This window comes from Thalassophryne amazonica, chromosome 8, assembly GCF_902500255.1.
Source record: "Thalassophryne amazonica chromosome 8, fThaAma1.1, whole genome shotgun sequence".
NCBI classification, from domain to species: Eukaryota; Metazoa; Chordata; class Actinopteri; order Batrachoidiformes; family Batrachoididae; genus Thalassophryne; species Thalassophryne amazonica.
The window spans coordinates 73631234-73657510 of NC_047110.1; the positions used below are offsets into that span (position 1 = coordinate 73631234).

Here is a 26277-nt window from a genome sequence, read left to right on the forward strand (position 1 = left end):
TTATATCTTCAGTAAATTAGTGTTTAAAGGGCATGTTACATGTTATTTAATGTCTCAGCAACACATCAATGTATCCATGACTGTAAGTCTATCCGTGCATATGCGGTAATAGTGATCGCTGTATTTTTATTGCTAATTAATATCACTTTACCGCGGCGTTGCTGGGCCGGTATCATAGATTTACGTCGATGGTATCTGGCTATACCTGCCCACTGTGCGTAAACAAATGACGTCATAGCGCACACAGCCCAAGAACTGTCTGCAGAGGGAAAAAAAAAAGTGTTCGCAGAGGAAAAGATGAAAAGGTGAGAAGTGTGTTTTGGTCCCACTATGGATATTCCGGATGATTTTCTCATGGATAGTATGACAGTGAACAGCAGCTAAAGCAGCCAGCTTGATGAGGATGCACTGCTGAATTTGAACAGCAGCGCGCGCCAGGTGACAAGGCAGAAGTTAAGTGAGCCAACTTTTTATGTACGCGTTACGTGTTGTGTATCTCAGTAAAAAGTTATAATAATGCAAATAACATGCTGTTGTCGTGCGGTATGCATTTTTTCTGAGTCTCTCCGTCCATCCAGTCGCCCAAAATGACAACTATTCGCCCTCGTCTAACTTGGGCGAATAGTTGTCATTTTGGGCGACTGGGCATGGACGTTGGGCCTCTTGAAAATGCATACCGCCCTCCAAAAGCATGTTATTATTCCTCCTGCTCGGCAAGTTTGCAGGTGCATTTCTGGAAAACGTCTTACTCAGCATTTCCCAGCATGCAATGTACATTTTAGGAAAAACAGAAACATCCCGATGGCTGACAGAGTGAAATGAACGCTGCTGTGTCCAATAACGCAGCTTCTGAGCTTTCATGTGAATGTTTCATTGTTGTTGTTATTATCATTACTTCTATTTTGAGCTTTGATTTTTAAATTGACCACAATGGAAATAAGTGTTTTCACTTTCTTGTGCCATCCATGTATTTTTAATATATTACAATTATATGATGTGCTTACATTGAACTTACTAAATAAAATCAAAGTGATGGCTCAGATTTACATAGGCTGTACAGACAGGAGGCGACGCCCTTCACCCAGGCACAGGCAGCTAAAAGGAAATGCATGGAGGCCGCAGCAGCCACAGCTAAGAGAAAGCACAGAAAGCAAAAGTAAATAAAAATGAACCTGGGATGATATTGATCATGCCATTCAAGTACCGTAACTTGCAAAATGGAACTATTGACAATCTTGAATATTGAAAATTAGCATGGCTAAAACCCTTAGGCGTCTGGGGGGGCTTCACCTTCCAGACCCCCAACCAGGGCCGGCTATTTTAAGCATGTTTCTGTATTTGCCTTTCACATGCCTGTTATATACAAAGTATATTAACAAAGATTAGTTTTTCTTAAATAACCTACAGTAGGTCTGTTTTTCGGTTTCTTATTTTGTGACTTTTCTGGCTTTCATTCACACTGTGATGTAGCAACAGCTTCACGTGCACGTCAATGTGGAGCAGTCATCAGATGTCTCTCTTTGCACATTTTGTGCTGTCATGTTGAAATTTACTCGCTCTGTAGTCCTGTGCCAAATTCATTTTGCATACACCTTGTTTCTTGCCTAATATTCCAAGCCCCAGGTTTTTTTAGTCCTCCCACTTTGTCTTCTAAACCCATTCCACTGATACAAGTGTTCTTCCACTGTAAACAAGCAGTGCATGTGCAGGATTACAGCAGTGCACAACCAGACTCTGCACTGACTCTTGTCTTCACATGTTGTATTCAAAACAACGTGATCCCAGTTCATCCACTTGTTTTATTATATTTCAACACCAGATAGCACAAATCAACTGGAATGTTTTGAAACCTTTTTCAAACAGTTGGTCACATTGGCCCTGTCCTAATATCCACCCTCACAGACACATAGACTTCAAAGCACGTTCATGCTAAGTGTGTGAGGGTTAGGGCTGGCCCACTGTCAAATCATTTTCAGCCCTTTTGGTCACTTTCTGTAAGTGGTCATTTCTGTACCATTTGTCTTTGCCATTGTCTTTATTTTGATACAAACTCTGGAAACATGTTTCAAATACAGGTGTTGTAAAGATTTCAAAATATTTCAGACCAGTGCTTTGAGTTAGCCAATCTCAATTTGCAGGACAGACAAAACTTTAGGCACTATGAACAGCCACACATTCTATCCATTCTTTAATTCTGGTTTTACATTCTTATTCTGTTATCTTGCACTTTTCCAAATAGCAGGCATTGTGTTTTGCCCAGGTGAGTGCTCGTCTATCCAGAAAGTATTCACAGCACTTCACTTTTTCCACATTTTATGTTACAGCCTTATTTGAAAATGGGGTAAATTTCTTTTTTCCCCCTCAAAATTTTACTCACAACACCCCATAATGACAACATGAAAAGTATTTTTTTTTTTTTTGTAAATGTATTAAAAATAACAAACAAATCAAATGCACACAAATATTTACACCCTTTGCTCAATACTTTGTTGATGCACCTTTGGCAGCAATTGCAACCTCATGTCTTCTTGAATATGATGCCACAAGCTTAAAACTTATCTTTGGGCAGTTTTGCCCATTTCTCTTTGCAGCACCTCTCAAGCTCCATCAGGTTGGATGGGGAGCTTCAGTGCACAGCCATTTTCAGATCTCTCCAGAGATGTTCAATCTGATTCATGTCTGGACTCTGGCTGGGTCACTCAGGACATTCACAGAGTTGTCCTGAAGCCAATCCTTTGATATCTTGGCTGTGTGCTTAGGGTCATTGTCCTGCTGAAAGCTGAACCGCTGCCCCAGTCTGAGTTCAAGAGCGCTCTGGAGCAGGTTTTCATCCAGGATGTTTCTGTACATTGCTGCATTCATCTTTCCCTCAATCCTGACTCATCTCCCAGTTCCTGGCACTGAAAAACATCCCCACAGCATGATGCTGCCACCACCATGCTTCACTGTAGGGATGTTGCCTGGTTTCTTCCAAACATGATGCCTGGCATTCACGCTAAAGAGTTCAATCTTTGTCTTATCAGACCAGAGAATTTTGTTTCTCATGGTCTGAGAGTCCTTCAGGTGCCTTTTACTAAGGAGTGACTTCTGTCTGGCCACTCTACCATACAGATCTGATTGGTGGATTGCTGCAGAGAATGTTGTCCTTCTGGAAGGTTGCTGGAGCTCTGACAGAGTGACCATCGGGTTCTTGGTCACCTCCCTGACTAAGGCCCTTCTCTCCAATCATAGATTAGACAGGCGGCCAGCTCAAGGAAGAGTCCTGGTGGATCTGAACTTCTTCCATTTATGGATGATGGAGGCCACTGTGCTCATTGGGACCTACAAAACAGCAGAAATGTTTCTGTACCCTTCCCCAGATTTGTGCTTCGAGGCAATCCTGTGTCGGAGGTCTACAGACAATTCCTTTGACTTCATGCTTGGTTTGCGCTCTAACATGCACTGTCAACTGTGAGACCTTATATGTGCACAGGTGTGTGTCTTTCCAAATCATGTCCAGTCAACTAAATTTACCCCAGGTGGACTCCAGGTAAGCTGCAGAAACATCTCAAGGATGATCAGTGAAAACAGGATGCACCTGAGCTCAATTTTGAGCTTCACAGCAGGCTGTGAATACTTATGTACTCATTATTTCTTTTTTTTTTTTTTACATTTTTGATAAATTTGCAAAAATCTTAAAATAAGTCAGTCAGATTATCATTATGGGGTATTATTTGTAGAATTGAGGAAAAAATGAGTTTCATCCATTTTTAAATAAGGCATCACGTAATATCACAAAATGTGCAAAAAGTGAAGCGCTGTGAATACTTTCCAGATACACCATAATACGTTCAGAAGGCAGATAGTCCATGTGAGTTCAACTGCAGCTTGTCATTTTTAACATTTTACTTAGCATTTAGTAGCCATCAATCCAGGTGGCACTACCTGTCTGGAATTTACAAAGGAAAACAAAGTTCCTGTTTTGATTGAACGGGTGTGTCAAAGTTCACCAGATGTGGCACGGTTTGACCTTATTTAGTGCTCTTTTAATTTGGTGAGGTACAGGGTGATAGCATTTGTTGTTTTTAAGTTATTGTCTACACATGCTAGCTAGGATAGACTCACACACTCACCCACTCATTGATATTTTTGCTCTCCAAGCTTGTGTTACCAGTACAGGGAACTTTGTCACTCTCTCTTATCCTTTTTTCTCTCACTGTTCTTTTTGTTTTCTCACAAGTCATAGATGTATAGTGTGCTTAGACTAAAACCTGTTGTTTTGTTGAATGTGGTGCCAAATCTCTTTATCCAGGCTGCGCCACCCAGTCTTTGTCACATTTGGTCACACTCACAAACAGCTTTAATCTGCCTTGTCTAATGCAGAAAGAAGAGAGAACAGCAGGGCACCTCAGCCTCTTGATGATGAGTTGAAGGATAACGGAGATCTCTGTTGCACTGTAAGAGTATAAAATATCTTTCTGTGACAAACAGTTTATTTAACTCCCTGCTGGGATTTCTAGCAGCTCTTCAATGTCAGGAGTGCACGCTACAGTCTGAGACATAGAATCAAGGATGAGAAAAGTGACTGCAATCATCAACTCTGCCCTCCATCTGTACCGTAGTACCACATACAGTAACATAAAGAATCGGAAACAAAAGCAAAGGTAATAAAACAGAGCATTGTTTTTGAATCTGTTTTTCTTTTCCTTTTTGTTTTATTATATCCTTAGAGAAGGAAAAGAAAGGACTTTAGTCAGGAGGAGGTACGTTACCTTCTGCACGGAGTGAAGAGATACGGTTACTCATGGAACTTAATTCTGTGGTCATATCCCTTCCAGCGTGGACGTACTAATGTTGACCTGGCAAAGAAATACAAGCAGCTGATGGTACAAAGATAATTTTCCTCAAACCGGCTTTTTAGGCTTTGCAGAGTGCGCTGAGATTAATCACTTTCCCCCCACTTTTCATTTTCCAGAAAGACAATCCCAGCCTTGATTACACGTGATCCTGGGTCCGAGATCCTCCGTCATTCCTTTAATGAAGAGTTTCGAATTACAAGTTGGGGAAAAAACTGCTTTAATCCAAAATACTTTAAACTCAGTTCAGTACTTGTGACATTGTTGATAGCCACTTCTGCTGCATGTTCTGTTGTTTTTACATTATTGCTTTTTGTTGTGCATTAAAAAGAAATTGAGTTTTCCACTTGTCCTTGAATGGTTGATTGTGAGATTAATTATTTCAGACAGAAGCAGCTCTCATACCTGGTCAACTTTAGTGCTGCTTTGTGCTGCTAGGGATCATTTTCAACTAAACACATCTCAAGTCACTTCTTGAAGCAGCTATAATTTGTCCTCCAGGCAGACACATCAGTTCAGACATTTTTTTTCCAGAGTCTGGTCAGACTCCCAGCTGCTCTCACATTGGGCCTAGTGCAGAATTCCAGGCAAATTTTGGTATGCAGTTCATTCTCAACTTGGGTGAGTTTGGTGTAAATCATTCTATGTTATGAGTTTAGCTAACGTACTGCCCATACCGATCAGCCCCTGTCCGAGCAATTTTTTTTTTTTTTTTTTTTTTGTGGAAGACACTCCAGCTCTTCTGTAAGGATGATTCCAGTTTGGAGAAAAAACAAGTTACCATTCATTCTTCTCAGGACATGGTACACTTTTTTTTTTTGTAGCACCGCCTGTGGACATACAGTAGTGTTCAGAATAATAGTAGTGCTATGTGACTAAAAGATTAATCCAGGTTTTGAGTATATTTCTTATTGTTACATGGGAAACAATGTACCAGTAGATTCTCACAAATCCAACAAGACCAAGCATTCATGATATGCACACTCTTAAGGCTATGAAATTGGACTATTAGTAAAAAAAAAAAAAAAAAAAGTAGAAAAGGGGGTGTTCACAATAATAGTAGCATCTGCTGTTGACGCTACAAACTCAAAACTATTATGTTCAAACTGCTTTTTTAGCAATCCTGTGAATCACTAAACTAGCATTTAGTTGTATAACCACAGTTTTTCATGATTTCTTCACATCTGCGAGGCATTAATTTTGTTGGTTTGGAACCAAGATTTTGCTCATTTACTAGTGTGCTTGGGGTCATGTCCTCTTCAGCATAAGGCAACATGACCTCTTCAAGTATTTTGACATATCCAAACTGATCCATGATACCTGGTATGCGATATATAGGCCCAACACCATAGTAGGAGAAACATGCCCATATCATGATGCTTGCACCACCATGCTTCACGGTCTTCACTGTGAACTGTGGCTTGAATTCAAAGTTTGGGGGTCGTCTCACAAACTGTCTGCGGCCCTTGGACCCAAAATGAACAATTTTATTCTCATCAGTCCACAAAATATTCCTCCATTTCTCTTTAGGCCAGTTGATGTGTTCTTTGGCAAATTGTAACCTCTTCTGCACATCTTTTATTTAACAGAGGGACTTTGCGGGGGATTCTTGCAAATAACACAGGTGTCTTCTGTCACAGCACTTACAGGTAACTCCAGACTGTCTTTGATCATCCTGGAGCTAATCAGTGGGTGAGCCTGTGCCATTCTGGTTATTCTTCTATCCATTTTGATGGTTGTTTTCCATTTTCTTCCACGCGTCTCTGGTTTTTTTTGTCCATTTTAAAGCATTGGAGATCACTGTAGATGAACAGCCTATAATGTTTTGCACCTGCGTATAAGTTTTCCCCTCTCCAATCAACTTTTAATCAAACTACGCTGTTCTTCTGAACAGTGTCTTGAATGTCCCATTTTCTTCAGGCTTTCAAAGAGAAAAGCATGTTCAACAGGTGCTGGCTTCATCCTTAAATAGGGGACACCTGATTCACACCTGTTTGTTCCACAAAATTGAAGAACTCACTGACTCAATGCCACACTACTATTATTGTGAACACCCACTTTTCTACTTTTTTTTACTAATAGCCCAATTTCATAGCCTTAAGAGTGTGCATATCATGAATGCTTGGTCTTGTTGGATTTGTGAGAATCTACTGAATCTACTGGTACCTTGTTTCCCATGTAACAATAAGAAATATACTCAAAACCTGGATTCATCTTTTTAGTCACATAGCACTACTATTATTCTGAACACTACTGTAATGCTACCTTACTGTGCCTCATGTCATGAACACATGCACTGTTAAGGAATTGGTTAAAAGGGGCAGAGGAGATCTCCATCATTCTGTCAGACTAAAACGAAAACATGCAGGTCTTTTTAGGGTTTTTTTTTTTTTTGGTTTGGTTCCCCCGGAGGAGCTGGGGGAGGTGTATGTGGATCGGGAGGTCTGGGCGGCTTTGCTTGAGCTGCTGCCCCCGCGACCCGACTCCGGATAAAGCCGAAGAAAATGGATGGATGGTTTTTATGCCAATGTCAGGAAGAATAAAAATAGTAAAAAGCCAAAAGTCTCCATGTGTCGTCCTCAGGCTTTTTCCATTATGACCAGTCTGTGGTTATGACCTCATGTGGTCATGAGACCAAGGAAAATGGCTGTGCCAGTTTTTTTTTTTTTTTTTTTCTTTCTTTTTTGGGGTGGTGGAGAGACATCAATTCTTAAACTGCATCCATGATTTGGTACAAAAGAAAGCAAAGATGAACTCACCTTCAGGATCATTCTGGTGATTATTTTAAGTGAAAAAACCTACAGAAGCAAAACGGTACATTTTAATGTTGCACGTGAGAGCAGTGTGTGATAGTGTCTTTGAACTGTACCACTTCATGTATTTAAGGCTCCAACATAAGTGTTTTTCTGATTTTCCATATCCCGTTCAAAACCTCAGACTGTGATCCTATTTATAGCATCATGGAAGAGGTCATGACATCATGCTCCTCTGCTTATTTTGAAGGTCAGTGCTCCAAATCATTGTGTGGCCTTTAAACACACATGCACTGAAATAACTCTCAGGGCCATTTCTCATAAACATCAGGTTGTGATGGTGAAAGTTGGAGGAAGACACACTGACTTTTAGTATGTTATCAAGACTCCTGAGAAGAATGCAAACAGTAATCGTCAGATTTATTTTTTGTAGAATTTTACCCACTTTGAACTAAAATGAACTTGAAAACATGACCTAGCAAATTGTCACTTGACGTGGTGTCACCAAAACAAACAGACATCTGTTTAGTTTGTTTTTGTGGTTTAGTCATCAGTACACAGAGGGACAGAAAATAAGCAGATGGACCCAAGTCCAACAGTTTTTGTTTATTGATCTAAAAGCTTTCTGGTGTGACAGGAATCACAAACAGACCAAAGCTGATTTTTTTGTGCAGGGCTAGTTTTAATGTCCTACCTCTGTCTTATCCTAAAAGCTAGTGAGATCACTGTCGAAAGAGTGCCTCTCCCACTCTGTGGGGATTCACTCATGAACTGCCAAAATCGTGGGACTGAAGTGTTTGCCATGCCCTGAGGCGTAGTCTTACAAGTTAAGTGGAGCCAGATGAGACAAAATATTTACCGTGATTGCAACTGACTGATCAGTAACGCAACAACCGTACCAAACAAGGATGTTTCACCGCCATCCCCAGCAGCATTACAGCTGTCCTCAGAGAAGGAAGTGGAATAGAGTGACCGCAGTCAGGTCCATAAGAATTTGGACAGCAACATTTTTTGTCATTTTTCCTGTACACCACCACAATGGAGTGGAAATGAAGCAAGATGTGCTGTAGTGCCATTTTTATGCACAGTCCATTTTTAGAGGTCATGAGACATTGGACAAATTAAATATTAGAATTATTGTTTGGACAAATTGTTTTTACAGCCAGTTTCCTTTGGACAAGTCGGGATGGATACATGGGCATTTAAGCCACAATGTCTTGAACTTCTTTTACATTAATTGTTCAGAAACAAACAGTATGGCAAATCTGTCTGTATTAGGCAGTTCTCAAAAACTGAGTGTCCATAAAAAGACACTAGTGAGGGAAGCCACCAAGACAGCCATAACTTTGAAGAAGTTATATGCTTCTGTGGCTGTGATTGGACAAACTGCACAGTTCAACTTCGCCACTTATACAGGTTCAAGGTGCAGTGGAACATATCAGGATTTTCTTGAATATCTGAAATTTCTGCAGGTTTGCCTGAAGGCACCTGACAAACTCTAGCCTAGGTTCTTCTGCACTACTCCACCATGAAGCTATGCCTGATGGTACACAATAGAAAAAGTTGCATCATGCACATACAGTACACTACTGTAACTGGTGCAGTCACATGACTCCTTCAGACTTACTGTACTTTATCATGGATGACTTAGTGGCTTCCCTCACTTGTCTCCTTCTTGCACATCAAGTTTTTGGGAGCTACTTACTCCAAGCTGATTTACAACACTTTAACATTTGTGGCCTTTGAAAGTGGAGGGACTATATGAAAATGACTGTAATGCTTAAGTGGTAAATGCAATATTGTTAAACCCCTTGAATTGATCCTTTCATTACAACTGCATTGTGGTGGTGTACAGAAGCAAAATTACAACAACCGGCATCCATATATAATGAACATGATATAATAAAATGCATTTGTTGAAAAGTCACAGCTGTGTTAAAATAAGTCATTTTATTTAGAGTATATTGCATTACATGTAAACTCAATGCAAAAATGTATAAAAGCAACAAAATTACAGAAACTGCAAAAACAACCCCCTCACCAAGAAATGGTAACAAGTGTCAGTGCACAAACCTGTTAACAGATACAAAACCCACTGCGTGAATAGATGAGCTAACCGTAAGCTTGAGAAAACAGGTTCTACGTTTTTAGTGACACGACAAACTAAAAGCCTCCTCAACAATTCCACACACGGATTATCATTTTTAGTGCCAAGTTAGTAATATCCTGCACTTCTTGCTTTTTAACAGCAAATGCCAACATTTTTTTTTTTCCTCAGTTCAATTTTCAAGAAAGGCAGAACTGTCCTGTCAGGACAATCTGATGAATATTACACCCCCTCCAAAAAGGTTGGGACAGCAAAGCAGTAAGAGGAGAGTGCAGTGGGAGAGGCTTACTAATGGCAGATTTCTCATGCTCTGTAATGTAGACACACTGAGGACTTTTGACCCAGCGCCCCTGAAAAACCTCCTTCCTTTGGAAAGAATGTGGTCTCGTCTTTCCATTTCTCTTCCCCCTCATCCTTTCTCTCACAAGATTTTATGGAAGCATTTACATGATTTGTGTACCAGGTTTGTTTGAATTAGATTTCCATGTGTACATTTGTGTACTGTACACGCTGTAACAGTCCCTAAAGGCTCATTTACATGCACATCATTTGAATTTTATTTTCTATACTCCACGCTGTTAGGTCACGTCTGCTTTGAAAGTGGTTGTGACCTAACAGAAGGATTGGCCATCAAGCTCTGTGAAACAGCTCCATCTGAAAATAGTTCATTTTCAGTGGTCTTAAGCCTGGTTCACACGGCAGAATCTTAAAATGATCTTTAGGTTTCCAAAACCTGAGAGCCCACACACGTGAAGATAAAAAAAATCATGGATCTAACAGGTTTGGTCGTACAGTGTGTGGCGTTCAGCTACATGGTAAAAACACCACCACCACACATGAACAGCTTTCGCACAAGAACATTCACAGCTCAGATAGGAAATCTCACAAAATCTCTCGAGATTAAACGTGACTTCAGAGTAAACAAACGGAGGTACTTTGTGGACTATTTAAAACAGAGGGGCAAAAAAGATACAAAAAGAAAAGGTGTTCTTTAAAGGAGTGGAGACAGCGCGACCACCGGACTTTCTGCTAAGTCAGAACAGCTGTTTTGATTTTATTTTCCGCTCCGTGCGTCCCTCACCTCGCTTTCTGATTGGCTGCCCGTCACATTCAGCGGGCAGTGTGCACGTTTGTGGTCGGAGGACGCAACACACGCTGCGATATCGGGCCAAAAAATCCAACATGTTGAATATCCCCGATTTGCGATCCCGACGTCCTTCCGAGCAGATCAGAGCGCTCTTAACACACTACACACGGCAGGAATATCTGATAAGATTATCTTTAGTATCGCGATTGTCGGGGCGTACCGACAATCGTCCTTGTCAGTAGGGGAAGATCGGGTCCGATAGCAGCCTAATTATCCTGCCATGTGAACCCGGCCTTAGCGTGATTGCATTTCTTCCCATAGGTGGCTCTACAGTGGGGCTCAATAATGCTATAATTCACCTCAAGAGCATACAGAACATTTGCATCCTGTAAGATCTTTAATTCTGATTTTTAAGCAACAATTGCTGTTTTTTTTTTTACTACAAATTCTTACATCCCACCACTAAATAGTGGGATAAAGCATGTTGACAGATCGCTCACATGTACTCGTTTGTCATCATTGCTTGCTCTGCTACGGACACCCTTTGATCACCTACAGAGTCCAAGAATATATTTGATATGAACTTAGTAGTGTTGTACATTAAATAATCCACCTTTTTTCCCTTTACACAGGCTCAACTTTGAAAATGTCACGATTGTTTCTACATTTACATGGTCTGACATTCTGTTGTCACAGCACACATACCTTTCCACCCCCCCCCCCCAATCAAGTCAATACAAGAATTTAATTCCTTGTTACTTGTCTTTGGTCCAGTATTGCACCATTTATCCCGTCATCCCAAACCTTCTGGCTGCAAAGTTATCCCTTAACTATATATTCAGTATGAAAATGCATGAATTAGTTTGAAAAGTGCAGCAACAAAATAAAAAGGAAACAAAAAATTAACAGCCTCCTAAAAAGGAATACTTCACCCAAAAATCAATTTTTGGCAGAGGTTTGAACTTGCAGAAAAAAATGGCTCTGAAAGAAGGAATTCTAATGAATCTTAAGAAAATTAATGTCAATAAATCTCATTCATCCAAGTCACAGGATGTCTTCAAATAACTAGGACACTCATTTAAATGTATAAATAACATTTTGCTACACTAAAATGTTAAGCTAGTTTCTGTTCCAGGATAAATGAGCTTCTTCTACCCAAGTTTTCTTAAAATCAATTCTAAAGAAAACAATTGATACTGACCACAAAATGTGATGATACCAAGATTTTTTTTTGCAGCCACCCATGCAGAAAATCGGTCCATCCTCCAACTCTCAAAGTAGTCATTTGTCTGCCAGCTGAACCACGAGCAACTCCTTGGCCTTCTCCAACCACTTGGGTCCTGAGCACTGAGGGACCTGAGTGGTTACCAGTCAGAAACCAGGGTTGGTTCAGATTTATAGTGGATGTGGCAATACGTGCCACCCGCGCAACCTCCCAAACACGACCCTACCTGCTATTAGGCTCAACTGTTCCACGTAAACCACATCAGCAATGTCTCATCTCACAATTATCCTGTCATCCAACCCACTTCTTAAAACTGAACCAAATCCTGATACTGCTTCTCCCATTAATGTGTTCAGTAGGACTGAAACGATTAGTTGAGTAACTCGAATAATTCGATTACAAAAAATGTTTGAGGCAAATTCTGTGCCTCGAAGCTGTTGTAGTACATATGCTAGGCCTGTGTGTGGAGCTGTAACGTCCCCAGAAAAAAAAGAAGAAGAAAGCATGCCCATAAGCTGTGTAAACGCTAATCAAATTAGTGCCTAAAGCTACCGCTTTCCAACGTGATACACAGAGTAAAATTGAGCCTTTTAAGAGAAAAAGGGTCCACGCTGATCATCTGAAATAGACTGACTGCGCATTTAAAGCGAAGCTGTGTGTTTGTTCATTATTAAAAACAAAAACACACGGTCGAGTGACTATTAACCCGGCAGTCGGCTGCTGTGTCTGTCTCTGCCTGGTGTGAGAGGCTCAGCACTCCCCTCACACCAGGTGAGTCACAGCTCTGTCCTCGGCCACACTGACAGTTTCTGAAAGATCCTCTCAGCAAAACTCCACTCTTTCAGCTGTGTTTTGCTCAGACTCGCACTGTTTAACTTTTTAATTTTCGCTTTTTTGGGCAACACACAATGCTTCACAAACACTGCAACTTAAATAAAACATAATAATAAAATAATAATAATAATAATAAAAACCGCAAGGCTTGCATGTTCAACCTCCAGGTGAAATGCATCTGCTGAATCACGGAGAAAGAGGGATAATAAAAAGAAATTAACACAGGGACCCAGTCCGCCAACCTTAAAAAAAGCAAAAAAAAAAAAAAAAAAAAGTTTAATTTTACAAGTTGGGGAAAAAACAAAACAGAAACCACATCCCATCACTGTTTCAGCAAAATGTCAAGGTTGTGCTGATTTCTGCTTCGATATTTGTCTCTTTTTTAATCCAGCACACCTTTTTTTTTTTACACGTCTTGGATGTGCGTGTCTCTTCTGATTTACTAAGACTCTGGCGCAGCGGCACTGTACCATTGCTTAGGGAGAGCCCTGGACTATTGATGTTGTTTAAAAAATGCAAAAGTCCTTTTTATCTAATTAATTGGCAGAATAATTGATAGCTGCAGCCCTAGTGTTCAGTGTGACCTAAAATCTGCACATCAAAAAGGACTTGTCATTGTGCCAGATTTCTACACAGTCAGAAAGTCATGCTTTTAGCAATACTTTGTTTTTGTGATACTTCTTTTTGATGACTCTGGACTCTGTGTTATACATCTTCAAAGAAGCTTTCCTTCTAAGTGGACAGAAAACAGTCCACCATCCTCAGGCAATAAATTATTAATGATGTTTATGTGAATAAGTACAGCTTTTTAAAAACACTACCGGACATGCTGTTGGTGTGCAGGTAGACTAATTTAGATTTGAACTGGAATTCTTAAGCTTTGAGAATCTTACTTTAAAATAGACTAGTGTGCCATAAAAATGTGAATTTAAGTTTGGTCCTGTATACGTTTCCACATTTCTTTATTGTACGTGCATGATAAATGTACTTGATTTCATGTGGTTACAGATCAATACAATGATCGGACATTTTCTGTGAAGTATTCCTTTTTGTTGTGGGGCGGGGTGGGAGTGTAACCATGAGTCTTTCATAAATCATGTGAAGGGATGTGTGAGTTGGGGGGGGGGAAATCAAGTTTTGTTTTTCGGGGGCAAATCATCTTGAAAGGTTTCACATCAGCTCAGTTGAACCATTCGTGTCAGCGACGGTCGTGTCAGCAGACATCTTGATATCACTTGGAATGAGGTCAGCGACAAGGTCACTTCCTGACAGCTCCAACTGCTTTAACTGTCCACTAATACTTTTCATGTTGACATCACTCATGAGCTTCTCTGAATTCCCTGTAGCCTCTCCCTCTGTTGGCTTCAGAGATTCTGATGTTTCTGCGGCCTTTTCTGGGACAGACGTAGGAATCACTACACCCTCAGCGCTGCATTCCTCAGCCGGTACATCTGATGGCACCTCTGGAATGACTGGAGCGGGGATGTCAGCTGAGGCTGCAGGAGCTGGGATGTCAGCCGGGGCTGCAGGAGCTTTGTCAGGCTGGGATGAGAGATCCGGGATCGCTGGCTCAACAGAAGGGAGTGAGGATGGTGTCGGGTCATGCACAGACTCCTCAGTCAGGTTCATTGCCTGAGGTGCAGGCTCAGCTGGGGCTGACTCAGAAATGGGCACTGGCATTGCCTCAACATTTGGCTTTGGTTTGGATTCTGCAGCAAGCTGATGAACAGCAGCTGGTTCTGGAGGTGAAGGAACACTGACTCCTAGGACTGGAGCAGGAGCTTCTTTAGCCAGATTTTCTGCTTCACTCTGAAGAGCTGCAGCAAGAGGCTCTGCACATGCGACACATTCTTCTTTTGGTAACGCCGGTGTGACATTTTCAGACTCCACAATATCTGGTTTCCCAGACTCAGCGACCTCTTGGTTCAGCATTGCCCCAGAATCTTCAGGCTGTGTCGTCATAGGCTCCTTTGCAAGTTTTTGTTCAGCAGCAACAGTTTGATCAGTGCTGCTGGAGGCCTCCTGCTTCTTGAACAACCGGTTTCCCATAGTGAGCCTGTGCAGGGAAAGAGCCAAATGAGAATGAATAGTCCAAATACTGTCACACTGTGATGTTGTGTAGTGTTGTATGTGTTTTGGGATGGCAGTGTGTGTGTATATATATATATATATATATATATATATATATATATACATACACACACACACACACACACACACACACACACACACACACACACACACACACACACACACACACACACACACATACAGTGGTGGGCACAGATAACCAAAAAATTAACTTCGATAACAGATAATCAGATAACTGAAAAGTTATCTTTGATAAAGATAAACCGATAAACCACCCAAAAATGTATCGGAAGTTACAGATAACTGTTAAATTCCAGTATTGTTTCTGGTATATTTGCAACACGATCGCTTCTGGAAACATCAAAAGCGACAACAGACCCAAACAATGAGCCCACACTTCTATGTTTGAACATCCTGCCCCCTGCTGGAAGCTCTTATTTACTACACGGCTTACAGTACAGAGGCAAACTGAGCGCAGCCACAAAGCCCAGCTCTCTACTCAATCACAATGCTCCGGTCAGGTGGAGATTTTGGAAAACAAAGTCATACTGACTTATGGTTTGGTGTATAAATAAAATTAATACTGATAGAATAACTCCATTAATGTCAATTCTGTCATTTGTACAAAGTTAAAATCTAACATATATCTTTTAATGTTGAATAATGCACTAATTCTGAGGTTTTGTAACAAACACAGACAGATTGCAAAGGATTCTGGGTAAAAGTGCCTCTGCTAAACACTGATTGGTTCAGTCATTCATTATGTAAACCAACACGTTAATGTGACGCGTGTCGTGTGTTAGTGTTTACAGATAAATGTGCTTTTGTAAAATATTCCATTTTTTATTTGTAAAAACAGGCATTTTTACGCAGCCCTGGAAGTGTCATCGCAACATGTTTTGCATGTGGAGAGAATGTGCGCTCATTTTATTATTAGTTTTATGATGTGCACACGTTTTATGTTGTTGTAAAACATGCACTCAATATTGTCTTGACACATAAATGTTGGCTTTACACTCTGCGAGTTTTGGCCCTTTTTCAGATGATTTTTCATTTGTGCGAGAATTTTTTGGACCGAGTTTCAGGTTAATCGCGCGTCCTGCATCGTGTAGTGTACATGGAGTAACAAGCTGCATTTAACATCTCACGACCACCTCCTGATCGCCGATTGTATGGTTGAATGAAAATCAAACCTGTTTTATATTATTCTGGTCGGCTGTCGTGAGGGTATCCTGCTGCTGCTGAAGACCTACAAGCGTCCAACCGCTCACACTGTGCATGTGCAAACACCGCAGAGCTGTCTTGTAATGTTTTTTTTTTTTTGTCGTTTTGTTTTTAAACTTTGATGTCTCACATCGAGAGTTTTTGTAAATTAAGTTTAAAAAAACGTAACTTGTGATTAAAAATATCATACAGTGTCTGCTCATCTTCAGGACGAATACTGCCATGAACTACCATGAACAGTACTGGCCAGTAGAGTAGAGACCGTGAAAACGTGCCAAAACAAAATTCCAGATAATCCATGTCTGTACATTTAAGTTGCGTGGAATTTAACAAATGCAAATACACGTCTATAAACCCAGAGAATATATTCACGAGAGTTTTAGGCACTAGAGTTTAATGTTGTTGTCCGTGGAGCCTGATAAGAGTGTCTGAAATGCATTTGTCCTGTTGTGAACGTACTGAGATTACCCTATCCTACCCATAATGCACTGCTGGGCACAGCATGTCCACACTAAAACCTTAAAAATTAGCACATTACTTTAAAACTAAAACATATATCTGATATTTTCACTTTATAAAACTTCAGACATGACAGTAATTTTAAATAACTTGTCCAAGATTAGTTTGGTTAATATTTGAACCATAAGTTAAAAATGTATGCCTCTGGATGTCTTGGGTGATATTGCCAGCGTATCAGTATTAAGTGTTATCGTATCAGTATTAAAAGAAATATTATTATTATTATTTTTTTTTTTTTGGTGACCAGTTCTTCTTTGCCTGCAGAGGATAGAGTAGTTCTTCATAGAAGCAGCTCTCTTCTGTTTGCAGAGGGTGGAACTAAACATCTGTTAGGAAACTTTTATCAGGTAGGTGCTCAACTGATTTTAAGTTTTAAAAATCTTTGCTGCTGTTCAGCTTTGTTTACTATGTTACTGGTCTATAAGTTATCGGACAAAAATTTATCGGAAGATAATTAGTCCGATAACGGTTTTTAAAGTTACCTAAAAAGATAATCCGATAATGAAAACATTGTCTTTGATAATTATCTGTTATTGGATTATCAGAACTGTGCCCACCACTGTATATATACACTCAACAAAAATATAAATGCAACACTTTTGGTTTTGCTCCCATTTTGTATGAGATGAACTCAAAGATCTAAAACTTTTTCCACATACACAATATCACCATTTCCCTCAAATATTGTTCACAAACCAGACTAAATCTGTGATAGTGAGCACTTCTCCTTTGCTGAGATAATCCATCCCACCTCACAGGTGTGCCATACCAAGATGCTGATTAGATACCATGATTAGTGCACAGGTGTGCCTTAGACTGCCCACAATAAAAGACCACTCTGAAAGGTGCAGTTTTGTTTTATTGGGAGGGGATACCAGTCAGTATCTGGTGTGACCATTTGCCTCATGCAGTGCAACACATCTCCTTCGCATAGAGTTGATCAGGTTGTCAATTGTGGCCTGTGGAATGTTGGTCCACTCCTCTTCAATGGACAGTCTTTTGAACTTTGCACTGGGAACAATCTGGGTGGTCTTTTTCCTCTTTTGTCCGGAGGACATGATGTCCATGATTTCCAAAAACAATTTGAAATGTGGACTTATCAGACCACAGCACATTTTTCCACTTTGCATCTGTCCATTTCAAATGAACTTGGGCCCAGAGAAGGCAGCGACATTTCTGGATGTTGTTGATGTATGGCTTTCGCTTTGCATGGTAGCGTTTTAACTTGCACTTGTAGATGTAGCAACGAACTGTGTTAACTGACAATGGTTTTCTGAAGTGTTCCTGAACCCACGCGATAAGATCCTTTACACAATGATGTCGGTTTTTAATGCAGTGCCACCTGAGGGATCAAAGGTCACGGGCATTCAATGTTGGTTTTCAGCCTTGCTGCTTACATGTAGAAAGTTCTCCCGATTCTCTGAATCTTCTGATTATATTATGGACTGTAGATGATGGAATCCCTAAATTCCTTGCAAATGAACGTTGAGAAACATTATTGTTAAACTGTTGGACTATTTTTTTCATGCAGTTGTTCACAAAGTGGTGATCCTTGCCCCATTTTTTCTTGTGAATGGCTGAGACTTTTGGGGACACAATTAGTGTCCTTAGTTCCCAAATGCTTATTGAGTGTTGTTAGAAGGAAAGGTGATGTAACACAGTGTTAAACATACCATTGTCCCAGCTTTTTTGAAACATGTTGCAGGCATCCATTTCAAAATGAGCAAATATTTGCACAAAAACAAAGTTTGAACATTAAATATCTTGTCTTTGTGGTGTATTCAATTGAATATAGCTTGAAGAGGATTTGCAAATCATTGCATTCTGTTTTTATTTACATTTCACACAACTTCCCAACTTCATTGGAATTTGGGTTGTACATCTAGTAATACCTCAAACATTGTTTTCAGGTAGTTCACTGTGTTAATGCTATATGATTTCATCTTGTATAGTTCGTTGGGGGAGGGGGTGTCAAGAAGAAGAGTACACTCTGGGCAGTGTACTGCAGGCCGACGTAGACAAACACATTCACACTCTCACTTAGAGTCACCAATTGACCTAACCTGCATGTCTTTGGAAGTAGGAGGAAGGTGGAGCACATGGATACTTCACATTTAAACCAAAACTGTTCTGGTCATACAGGTGGATGGGGCCTATAATATTTCATGAATGTTTCAAGCAAAAGATGCAACAGTGTGGATAACTACTGTAGATATCTATGAACAAACTCTGCCATACTTCTTGTTGCATGTCGTATTATATACTGGTAGTTCATCTGTAATGAAATACACTACTTGTCAAGCATCTGGACACACTTCCCCATAGAATGGGTCTAAACATTTGACTGGGAGTGTACCTGAATGAACAAACTGGTCAACCTCTGTATGAAAGAGCCCAACATGTCTGTTTTTACAGAACATGTAACTGACAAATAGCTGTGCTTGCCAGTGGTGGGCACAGCTAACCAAAAAGTTAGCTTTGATAACTGTTAATCCGCTAGCTGGAAACTTAGCTTTTATAAAGCTTAACTGATAAACCCCTAAAAAATTTAGCGTTAGTCACAGCTAAAAGCTAAACCAATAACTTTGAGTATTGACTCTAGTACACTGGCAGCTACTGACAACAACAAGCCACTGCTTGTATCTCAGATCAGCCTTGTCTCAGTAAAAGAGACCTGATGATCAGAGAGAAAGGAAGGGCAAAAAAAACCCCCAAAAAACCTTTTATTTTCACAGCCATACAGACGTATCACAGGAGTCATGCACAGCAAGACAGTTTTGACTTATGGTTAAAAATTTAAACAAACTAATTCCAGACAAGTTATTGAAATTAACGTCACCTCTGTTTAACAAAGTGAAAATATCAGCTATATGTTTTAGTTTTAAAGTAATGCACTAATTACTGCATTACTTTAAAACTAAAACATACACTTTGTGCATGCTTTGTGCACTTCCAGAAGTTCCTATTCTAGAATATGTCATAGTTCATATGCAGGCATGTGAGAGGCAAATAAACAAAAATGCTTAAAATGGCTGTGGGTCAAGAGGGCCCTAGTCATGGGGTTTTAGCCATGCTAATGCTCCCCAGAACCATTTTCTGCAGTGAATTTGCAAAGAGAGATGTGGAGGATGGAGGAAACTCTTTACAAGCTCAACAAAAGCTATCTTCATATGCCAACAACTTCTGTGCCGTGTGAGAGGGTCTTCTCCAGAAGTGGAGAGGTAGTAACAAAGAAGAGGAACAGACTCAAGCCTAACGCCGCTGAAATGATCTTGCTTTTATAAATAAAAAAATTTTGAAGCGCCCAAAGTCATACATAACAGTGCCTTACTGTTTCATGACATCTTGCTGTTTAATGTTCCATGCAAGTCCTATGTTAGAGATTGGCCAGCAAATTTTGCCATATTTAATTGTATCAAATGCTTCGAAACACTGAACCATTTCAACACAGTTGCTTCATATTGATTCAGTGGTTCAAAATGCTTTGGTGTCTCCATCACTAATAATTAGCAATAAAATACATCAGTGACTACTATTACCACATTTGCACGAACAGACTTACAATCATGAATTCTTTAATGTTGTGTTGCTAACCGGGATGTTAAATAACGTGTGTCATGTCATTGAAGCAGTAACTTACTAAAGAAAGAAGCTAGCAACTCACCTGCATCTCACACAACGTCCAATCCTACAGGTACCTGATGCCTCCATTTTTGTCCCTTCCTATTATGTCTTTCCAGAGATTTTGACTCCTTTTGTTTGGCTGTGGTTTGGCACCATTACAAAGCAAGTGTTTATCTTTTTTATTTAAGTTTGACTACTTTACAGCAGTTCAAGTCCGTTTTTGGTAGTACTGTATTAGCATATGATTGTTGTAAAATGTTTGTTACGACAGCCTTCAAAACTGACTAATTTATACTTCATGCAAAACACTTTGGCAGAAATTTTAAAATCCTTAAATATGCAAAAATGCACAATTCTCACATGCTTGATATGAAAATATGACTTCATCCAGAATTGGATCTAGTCCATATCCAAATAATGTAGGTTCATTTGTCATGAAATAAAAATGTGTGTGTGTATGTTTTCTGGATGTTTTGGTAAAAGCAAAACCTCACCTGATTCTGTTGGAATACAATTTACACATTAAAAACGTGCCATTTTTGTTTGCAATAAAATGCAAATGAATTATTTTAAAATCCTACAATTAAAATCCTACAATTAAAAATCCTAACCCTTTTCTGATTTTTTTTAAGATTCTGTCTCACAGTTGAAGTGGTACCTATGATAAAAAAAAAAATTACAGACCTCTCCATTCTTTGTAGGTGGAAAAACTTGCAAAATCAACAGTGGATCAAATATCTATTTGCCTCACTGTATATTAACCAACATGGCAGAGTCTTCATCTAAATAAGAAGTCAAAAACTGTGAATTTCAGACTTTGCTTTATTTGTCAGCTGAGCAGCAAACAAACTACTATCGCATTGCCTGTGTGGATCCACGGGCTCTAGACTGGGTAGTGTTTATAAAATAAGTAGCTGTCATTTTTCAAGAGTGGTATAAATTATGCAGTTTCTATAATGAGATGGAATGGTGTGTGAGTCCAGAATGTTTTAGAACCTTAGACCTCAACTGTTTTTATCAAAACTCTTTTATATCCTTTTAATTAAATAATATCTATACAAGATAAATGGCATAGGTAACATAATTATTATGCAATTCAAACAATATACTTTATGTATTTTAAATAAATAGGAGTGGTGGCCAAGTGGTTAATGCGCTTGGTTTCAGTTCAGAAGGTTCCAGGTTCAAATCCCACCCCTGCCACATTTCTCCATGTAATGTGGAGTTGCGTCAGGAAGGGCATCCGGCGTAAAACTTGTGCCAATTCAACATGCATATCCACCTTGGATTTCCTGTGGCGACCCCAAGTGCAAACAAGGGAGCAGCCGAAGGGACTTACTATGTATTTTAAATAAATACTGTCATCATTATTGATTTAGAGTAATTATATATTTTTTAATACTAAATACATAAAGCTGAGGATTATGCATTTCAAATGAATAGGATTTATTACAGTAATGAATATGTATCATGTAAGGTTTATTTGGTAGGTTTGTATTAAAATTATCTAAAAAAAAAAAGTAAATGGGAATTTGTCATATAATAAAATTACATAAATCTTAAAAGTTAGGGTTAAATATTTCTGTGGGTGTACAAGTAAGATGCAATGCTTTTGACACCTGCCTGGTACACCACAGTTTGCATTGCTGTGATGGTTAGTGAAACCAGTTGGATGGTGCACAGCCCCACTTAAAGGAGTTTAAATATCCGCCCCTGGCTGGCTACATCACAAATGGTCAAATCAAGGCTACATTATGAACAAAGATACATACATACACAGCCAGTATATAGCTCCCACTTCACAGCGCCATAATAAAACTACATTATTTTATGACAAAATGTCAAACAGCTTGTTCCTGCTGTTCTCTGTTCCACGGCACACCCACTTCACGAATTCAGTTTATTATCGTTTCGTATCCCCGAAAGGGAATTCAAACACGACAACAGCGTCTCATCTGACATTATTCATCAAAGTTAAAAGCTCAAACAATCTTTTGCGGACGACGTCGTCGTCTTCCTCTCGTACGAACAAAGTGCTAACTCTCTCACAAGTACAAGAAAACACCCATTATAACGTTAGAAAAGTAACTTGAACGGACCTTTGGATGATTTTTGGAGCAGTTTAGAGAAGATGACGACTGACTCGCTCTCTCGACTTGGAGAAAGACGCGCGCCACCCCTCTCCAAAAAACTCCGCCTGTAAACGTGCCTGTGCACCATGCGCGCCCACAGCGTGTTCACGTGCAGCAGGCGAAGAAATAAATGAGGAACATCCTGCACCACAACACCACTGAGACAAGCTGTCGCTCTCTCGCATTTGTTTACTCAAAATTAAGTAAATAAGGTAGCTGTGAGAGAAAAATACTTATGAAAACGTGATTACTGCATACGTGACTATTGTTAGTGGATAATGCTGATCAGCTGGCCTGTAAGTTCATTATTAAACATGTGACTCACTGGATTCTTTCACACACCCAAAAGAGAAACCAGATAAAGTATTTTCATCTCTTTATCTTAACTAGCATCAGCAACATTCCTCTGATTTTTTTTTTTTTTTTTTTGCTCTGATGTTTAGGTTTGAGGAGGGGCACCACATGGAGGGAGTTTTGGACCTCTTTTGTTCAGTCCATCCATGTTAAAGGAAACATTCACTCTTTTTACAACTCCAGTCATATTAGAACATTGTTAGCACTATTCACCTCATGACTCTTTACTTTGGTTGCTAGATATTTATTTTAGACAACTTAGAAATCCACTATGTACTCAAAATTAAAACAAAATAGCATAATGTACTTTTAAAATTGCTGTCTAAAATGTTTGAATAAGACAAACCAAGTATATTTTGGATGCACAATCTGATATTTTCAATCTGATTCAAGCCTTCCATTACACATCTGAGTCTTGTTACAAGATATGTATATTTTTCTTTCGCAGAGTTTCAGTTTTAGTTGGTACTTTGTTAGATGGTTAAGTTAGGAAAGTACATAAAAGATAAATGTATTTGTTAGCAGAGTAGTTGTTTTAAGATGGGGAAACCTGTATCAGATTGGTATCACCAGGTATTGAAGGTTCCAGCATTGGTATTGCATTGGACATTTAAAAATGGTATTGTGACATCTCTAGTTTATATCAACCCTGAGGCAGTGGTGAAACGTAAGTGATTATATTTGCTCAAGTATTGTGTTCAAGTACATTTTGAGTTACTTGTATTTTACTTGAGTATTTCTGCTTTCTCCCCACGATCTGATCTTGGATAAGCAGTTGAAGATGTGTGTGTGTGTGTGTGTGTGTGTGTGTGTGTGTGTGTGTGTGTGTGCGTGTGTGTGTGTGTGTGTGTGTGTGTGTGTGTGTGTGTGTGTGTGTGTGTGCGTGTGTGTGTGTGTGTGTGTGTGTGTGTGTGTGTGTGTGTGTGTGTGTGTGTGTGTGTGTGTGTGTGTGTGTGTATTTCTACTTTCTGCTACATTTTACTTTTACTTCATATCTCAGAGGTAACTATTGTACTTTTTACTCAATTATCTGTTGACAGCTTTAGTTAGCTTGCAGATTCAGATTAGTAAGTGTTATACTGATGACACTTGACCACTGACTTCATTTATAAATGTAACTTTACTGTTCATCTGTCAAAGTATACTTTTTGTTTCTCCTGCTTTTCTTTCAGCTGATTGTGTACTCTGACAGCACCCTCTGGAGTGAGGCTGAAGTTGGCAGTTTCCCTTTTCGTCACCATCCCATTAGTAGCTGGGCTAGTAATAATTGTTATTCCACCCCGGTTCTTTCTGTAACACTGCCCCTCACAAAGTACAAACTCAAACTATTCCGCACTTTTAAATTTATTCAAAGTCACGATGAGAAACCTCAGGCCTGGATTCTGCAGGAACTTCTCTCACAAACAAGATCCGCCCCTACAGAACCCTGAAAAATGGACACAAACATTTTTTTATACAACATTACATATGCGTGACATAGGTGGACCTTATTTTGCAAAATCCTTCTCTTATTGGCCATCGTGAGCATTCGAGGGAGGTCCAACCCCCTGCCCGAGACCCGCGGAATAATGGGAGACATATGATTTATAATTGTAACCTAACCCTCTTTGTCCTAAATGGCAGAAACAAGTTAACTTCGGTTCTACCTGCACATACCAACAGAGAACAAAGAAAAGTAAGAATAAGAGTGAAGACTACATCCTAAGTAAAACAACTACTTTAATACCAGTACAGGTACAGAAAACAAATAAAGAAAAACACAATTGAACACACAAATATATCGAACATAATCCTAGTGAAATGTAGGGTCACCATTAACTTTTGAGTTTTTCAGCAGTTTTTTAATCTTCTGTCCTTTCTGCTTGACTGTTTGACTGAGCATGACCAGGACTGGGTGTGTTAAGCTTGAATTCCCAATTTTTTGCAAAGTCTTTGAACTCAGCACAGGCATACTGAGGACCATTATCAGAGATGACAACATCAGGGCTGACGTGGCATGTAAACATTGATTTCAGTGGGACTATGACACTACTACTGGTGATGTCTCTCAATGTTGCTATTTCAGGGAACTTGGAGAAATATGCAACACAAAGCAGAAACTCAGATCTTCTGAAGTGAAAGCGATCAGTCCCTACTTTTTCCCATGGTCTGTGAGAGTAGCAGCTCTCTTTGGTTGTTGTTACGGTTCTCTTTACAAGTGGGACACTGTGACACCATCTCTTCAATGTGTGTAGACATGTATGGCCAATACAAAACATCTCTGGCTCTTTCTTTGCATTTAATAATTCCTAAGTGTGATTCATGGATTTGTCTCAGCTGATGTGGAACAATGAGGTTTGCTGCTTTTAACATCAGCCCAGATGTTGTGATTTCATTTCTAAATGCCCAGTAGGGCTGAATTTCTTTTGTTACTGTACTTTTTAAATTCGATCAACCTGTTAATGTCTTTCAGTAAATGCATTTTGGGGTCATCCACTGTTGCTGCCCTGAACTTGTGCAGTTTTTCCTCTGACACCGGTATAAACGCAACACTTTTGGTTTTGCTCCCATTTTGTATGAGATTAACTCAACGATCTAAAACTTTTTCCACATACACAATATCACCATTTCCCTCAAATACTGTGCACAAACCAGTCTAAATCTGTGATAGTGAGCACTTCTCCTTTGTTGAGATAATCCATCCCACCTCACAGGTGTGCCATACCAAGATGCTGATTAGACACCATGATTAGTGCACAGGTGTGCCTTAGACTGCCCACAATAAAAGGCCACTCTGAAAGGTGCAGTTTTGTTTTATTGGGGGGGGATACCAGTCAGTATCTGGTGTGACCACCATTTGCCTCATGCAGTGCAACACATCTCCTTCGCATCATCCGTGAAGAGAACACCTCTCCAACATGCCAAACGGCAGCGAATGTGAGCATTTGCCCACTCAAATCAGTTACGACGACGAACTGGAGTCAGGTCGAGACCCCGATGAGGACGACGAGCATGCAGATGAGCTTCCCTGAGACAGTTTATGACAGTTTGTGCAGAAATTCTTTAGTTATTCAAACCGATTGTTCCAGCAGCTGTCCGAGTGGCTGGTCTCAGATGATCTTGGAGGTGAACATGCTGGATGTGGAGGTCCTGGGCTGGTGTGGTTACACGTGGTCTGCGGTTGTGAGGCTGGTTGGATGTACTGCCAAATTCTCTGAAACGCCTTTGGAGACGGCTTATGGTAGAGAAATGAACATTCAATACACGAGCAACAGTTCTGGTTGACATTCCTGCTATCAGCATGCCAATTGCACGCTCCCTCAAATCTTGCGACATCTGTGGCATTGTGCTGTGTGATAAAACTGCACCTTTCAGAGTGGCCTTTTATTGTGGACAGTCTAAGGCACACCTGTGCACTAATCATGGTGTCTAATCAGCATCTTGATATGGCACACCTGTGAGGTGGGATGGATTATCTCAGCAAAGGAGAAGTGCTCACTATCACAGATTTAG

General features: G+C 39.9%; 2 protein-coding genes across 2 annotated transcripts in view; one reads left to right on the forward strand and one right to left on the reverse strand.

Annotated features, from left to right (window-relative positions):
* Positions 1-5184, forward strand: part of terb1 (telomere repeat binding bouquet formation protein 1) — a 48036-nt gene extending 42852 nt beyond the window's left edge. The window contains exons 27-29 of the mRNA XM_034175498.1: positions 4363-4436; positions 4710-4865; positions 4955-5184. Coding sequence (XP_034031389.1) covers positions 4363-4436; positions 4710-4865; positions 4955-4984 — 260 coding nt within the window. The 3' untranslated portion in view covers positions 4985-5184. The remainder of the gene's footprint in view (positions 1-4362; positions 4437-4709; positions 4866-4954) is intronic.
* Positions 5185-13628: 8444 nt separating this feature from the next.
* LOC117515884 (predicted GPI-anchored protein 58) lies at positions 13629-22528 on the reverse strand. The gene is made up of 2 exons (XM_034176656.1): positions 22399-22528; positions 13629-14897 (listed from the first exon to the last, which is right to left on the reverse strand). Exon 2 carries the CDS (start codon positions 14888-14890, stop codon positions 14012-14014), a length of 879 nt encoding a protein of 292 aa, XP_034032547.1. The 5' UTR covers positions 14891-14897; positions 22399-22528; the 3' UTR covers positions 13629-14011.
* Positions 22529-26277: the final 3749 nt, after the last annotated feature.

Bases quoted from the DNA above. Each gene is read 5' to 3' on its own strand.
- LOC117515884 (XM_034176656.1), bottom strand. From the start codon at position 14,890: ATGGGAAACCGGTTGTTCAAGAAGCAGGAGGCCTCCAGCAGCACTGAT.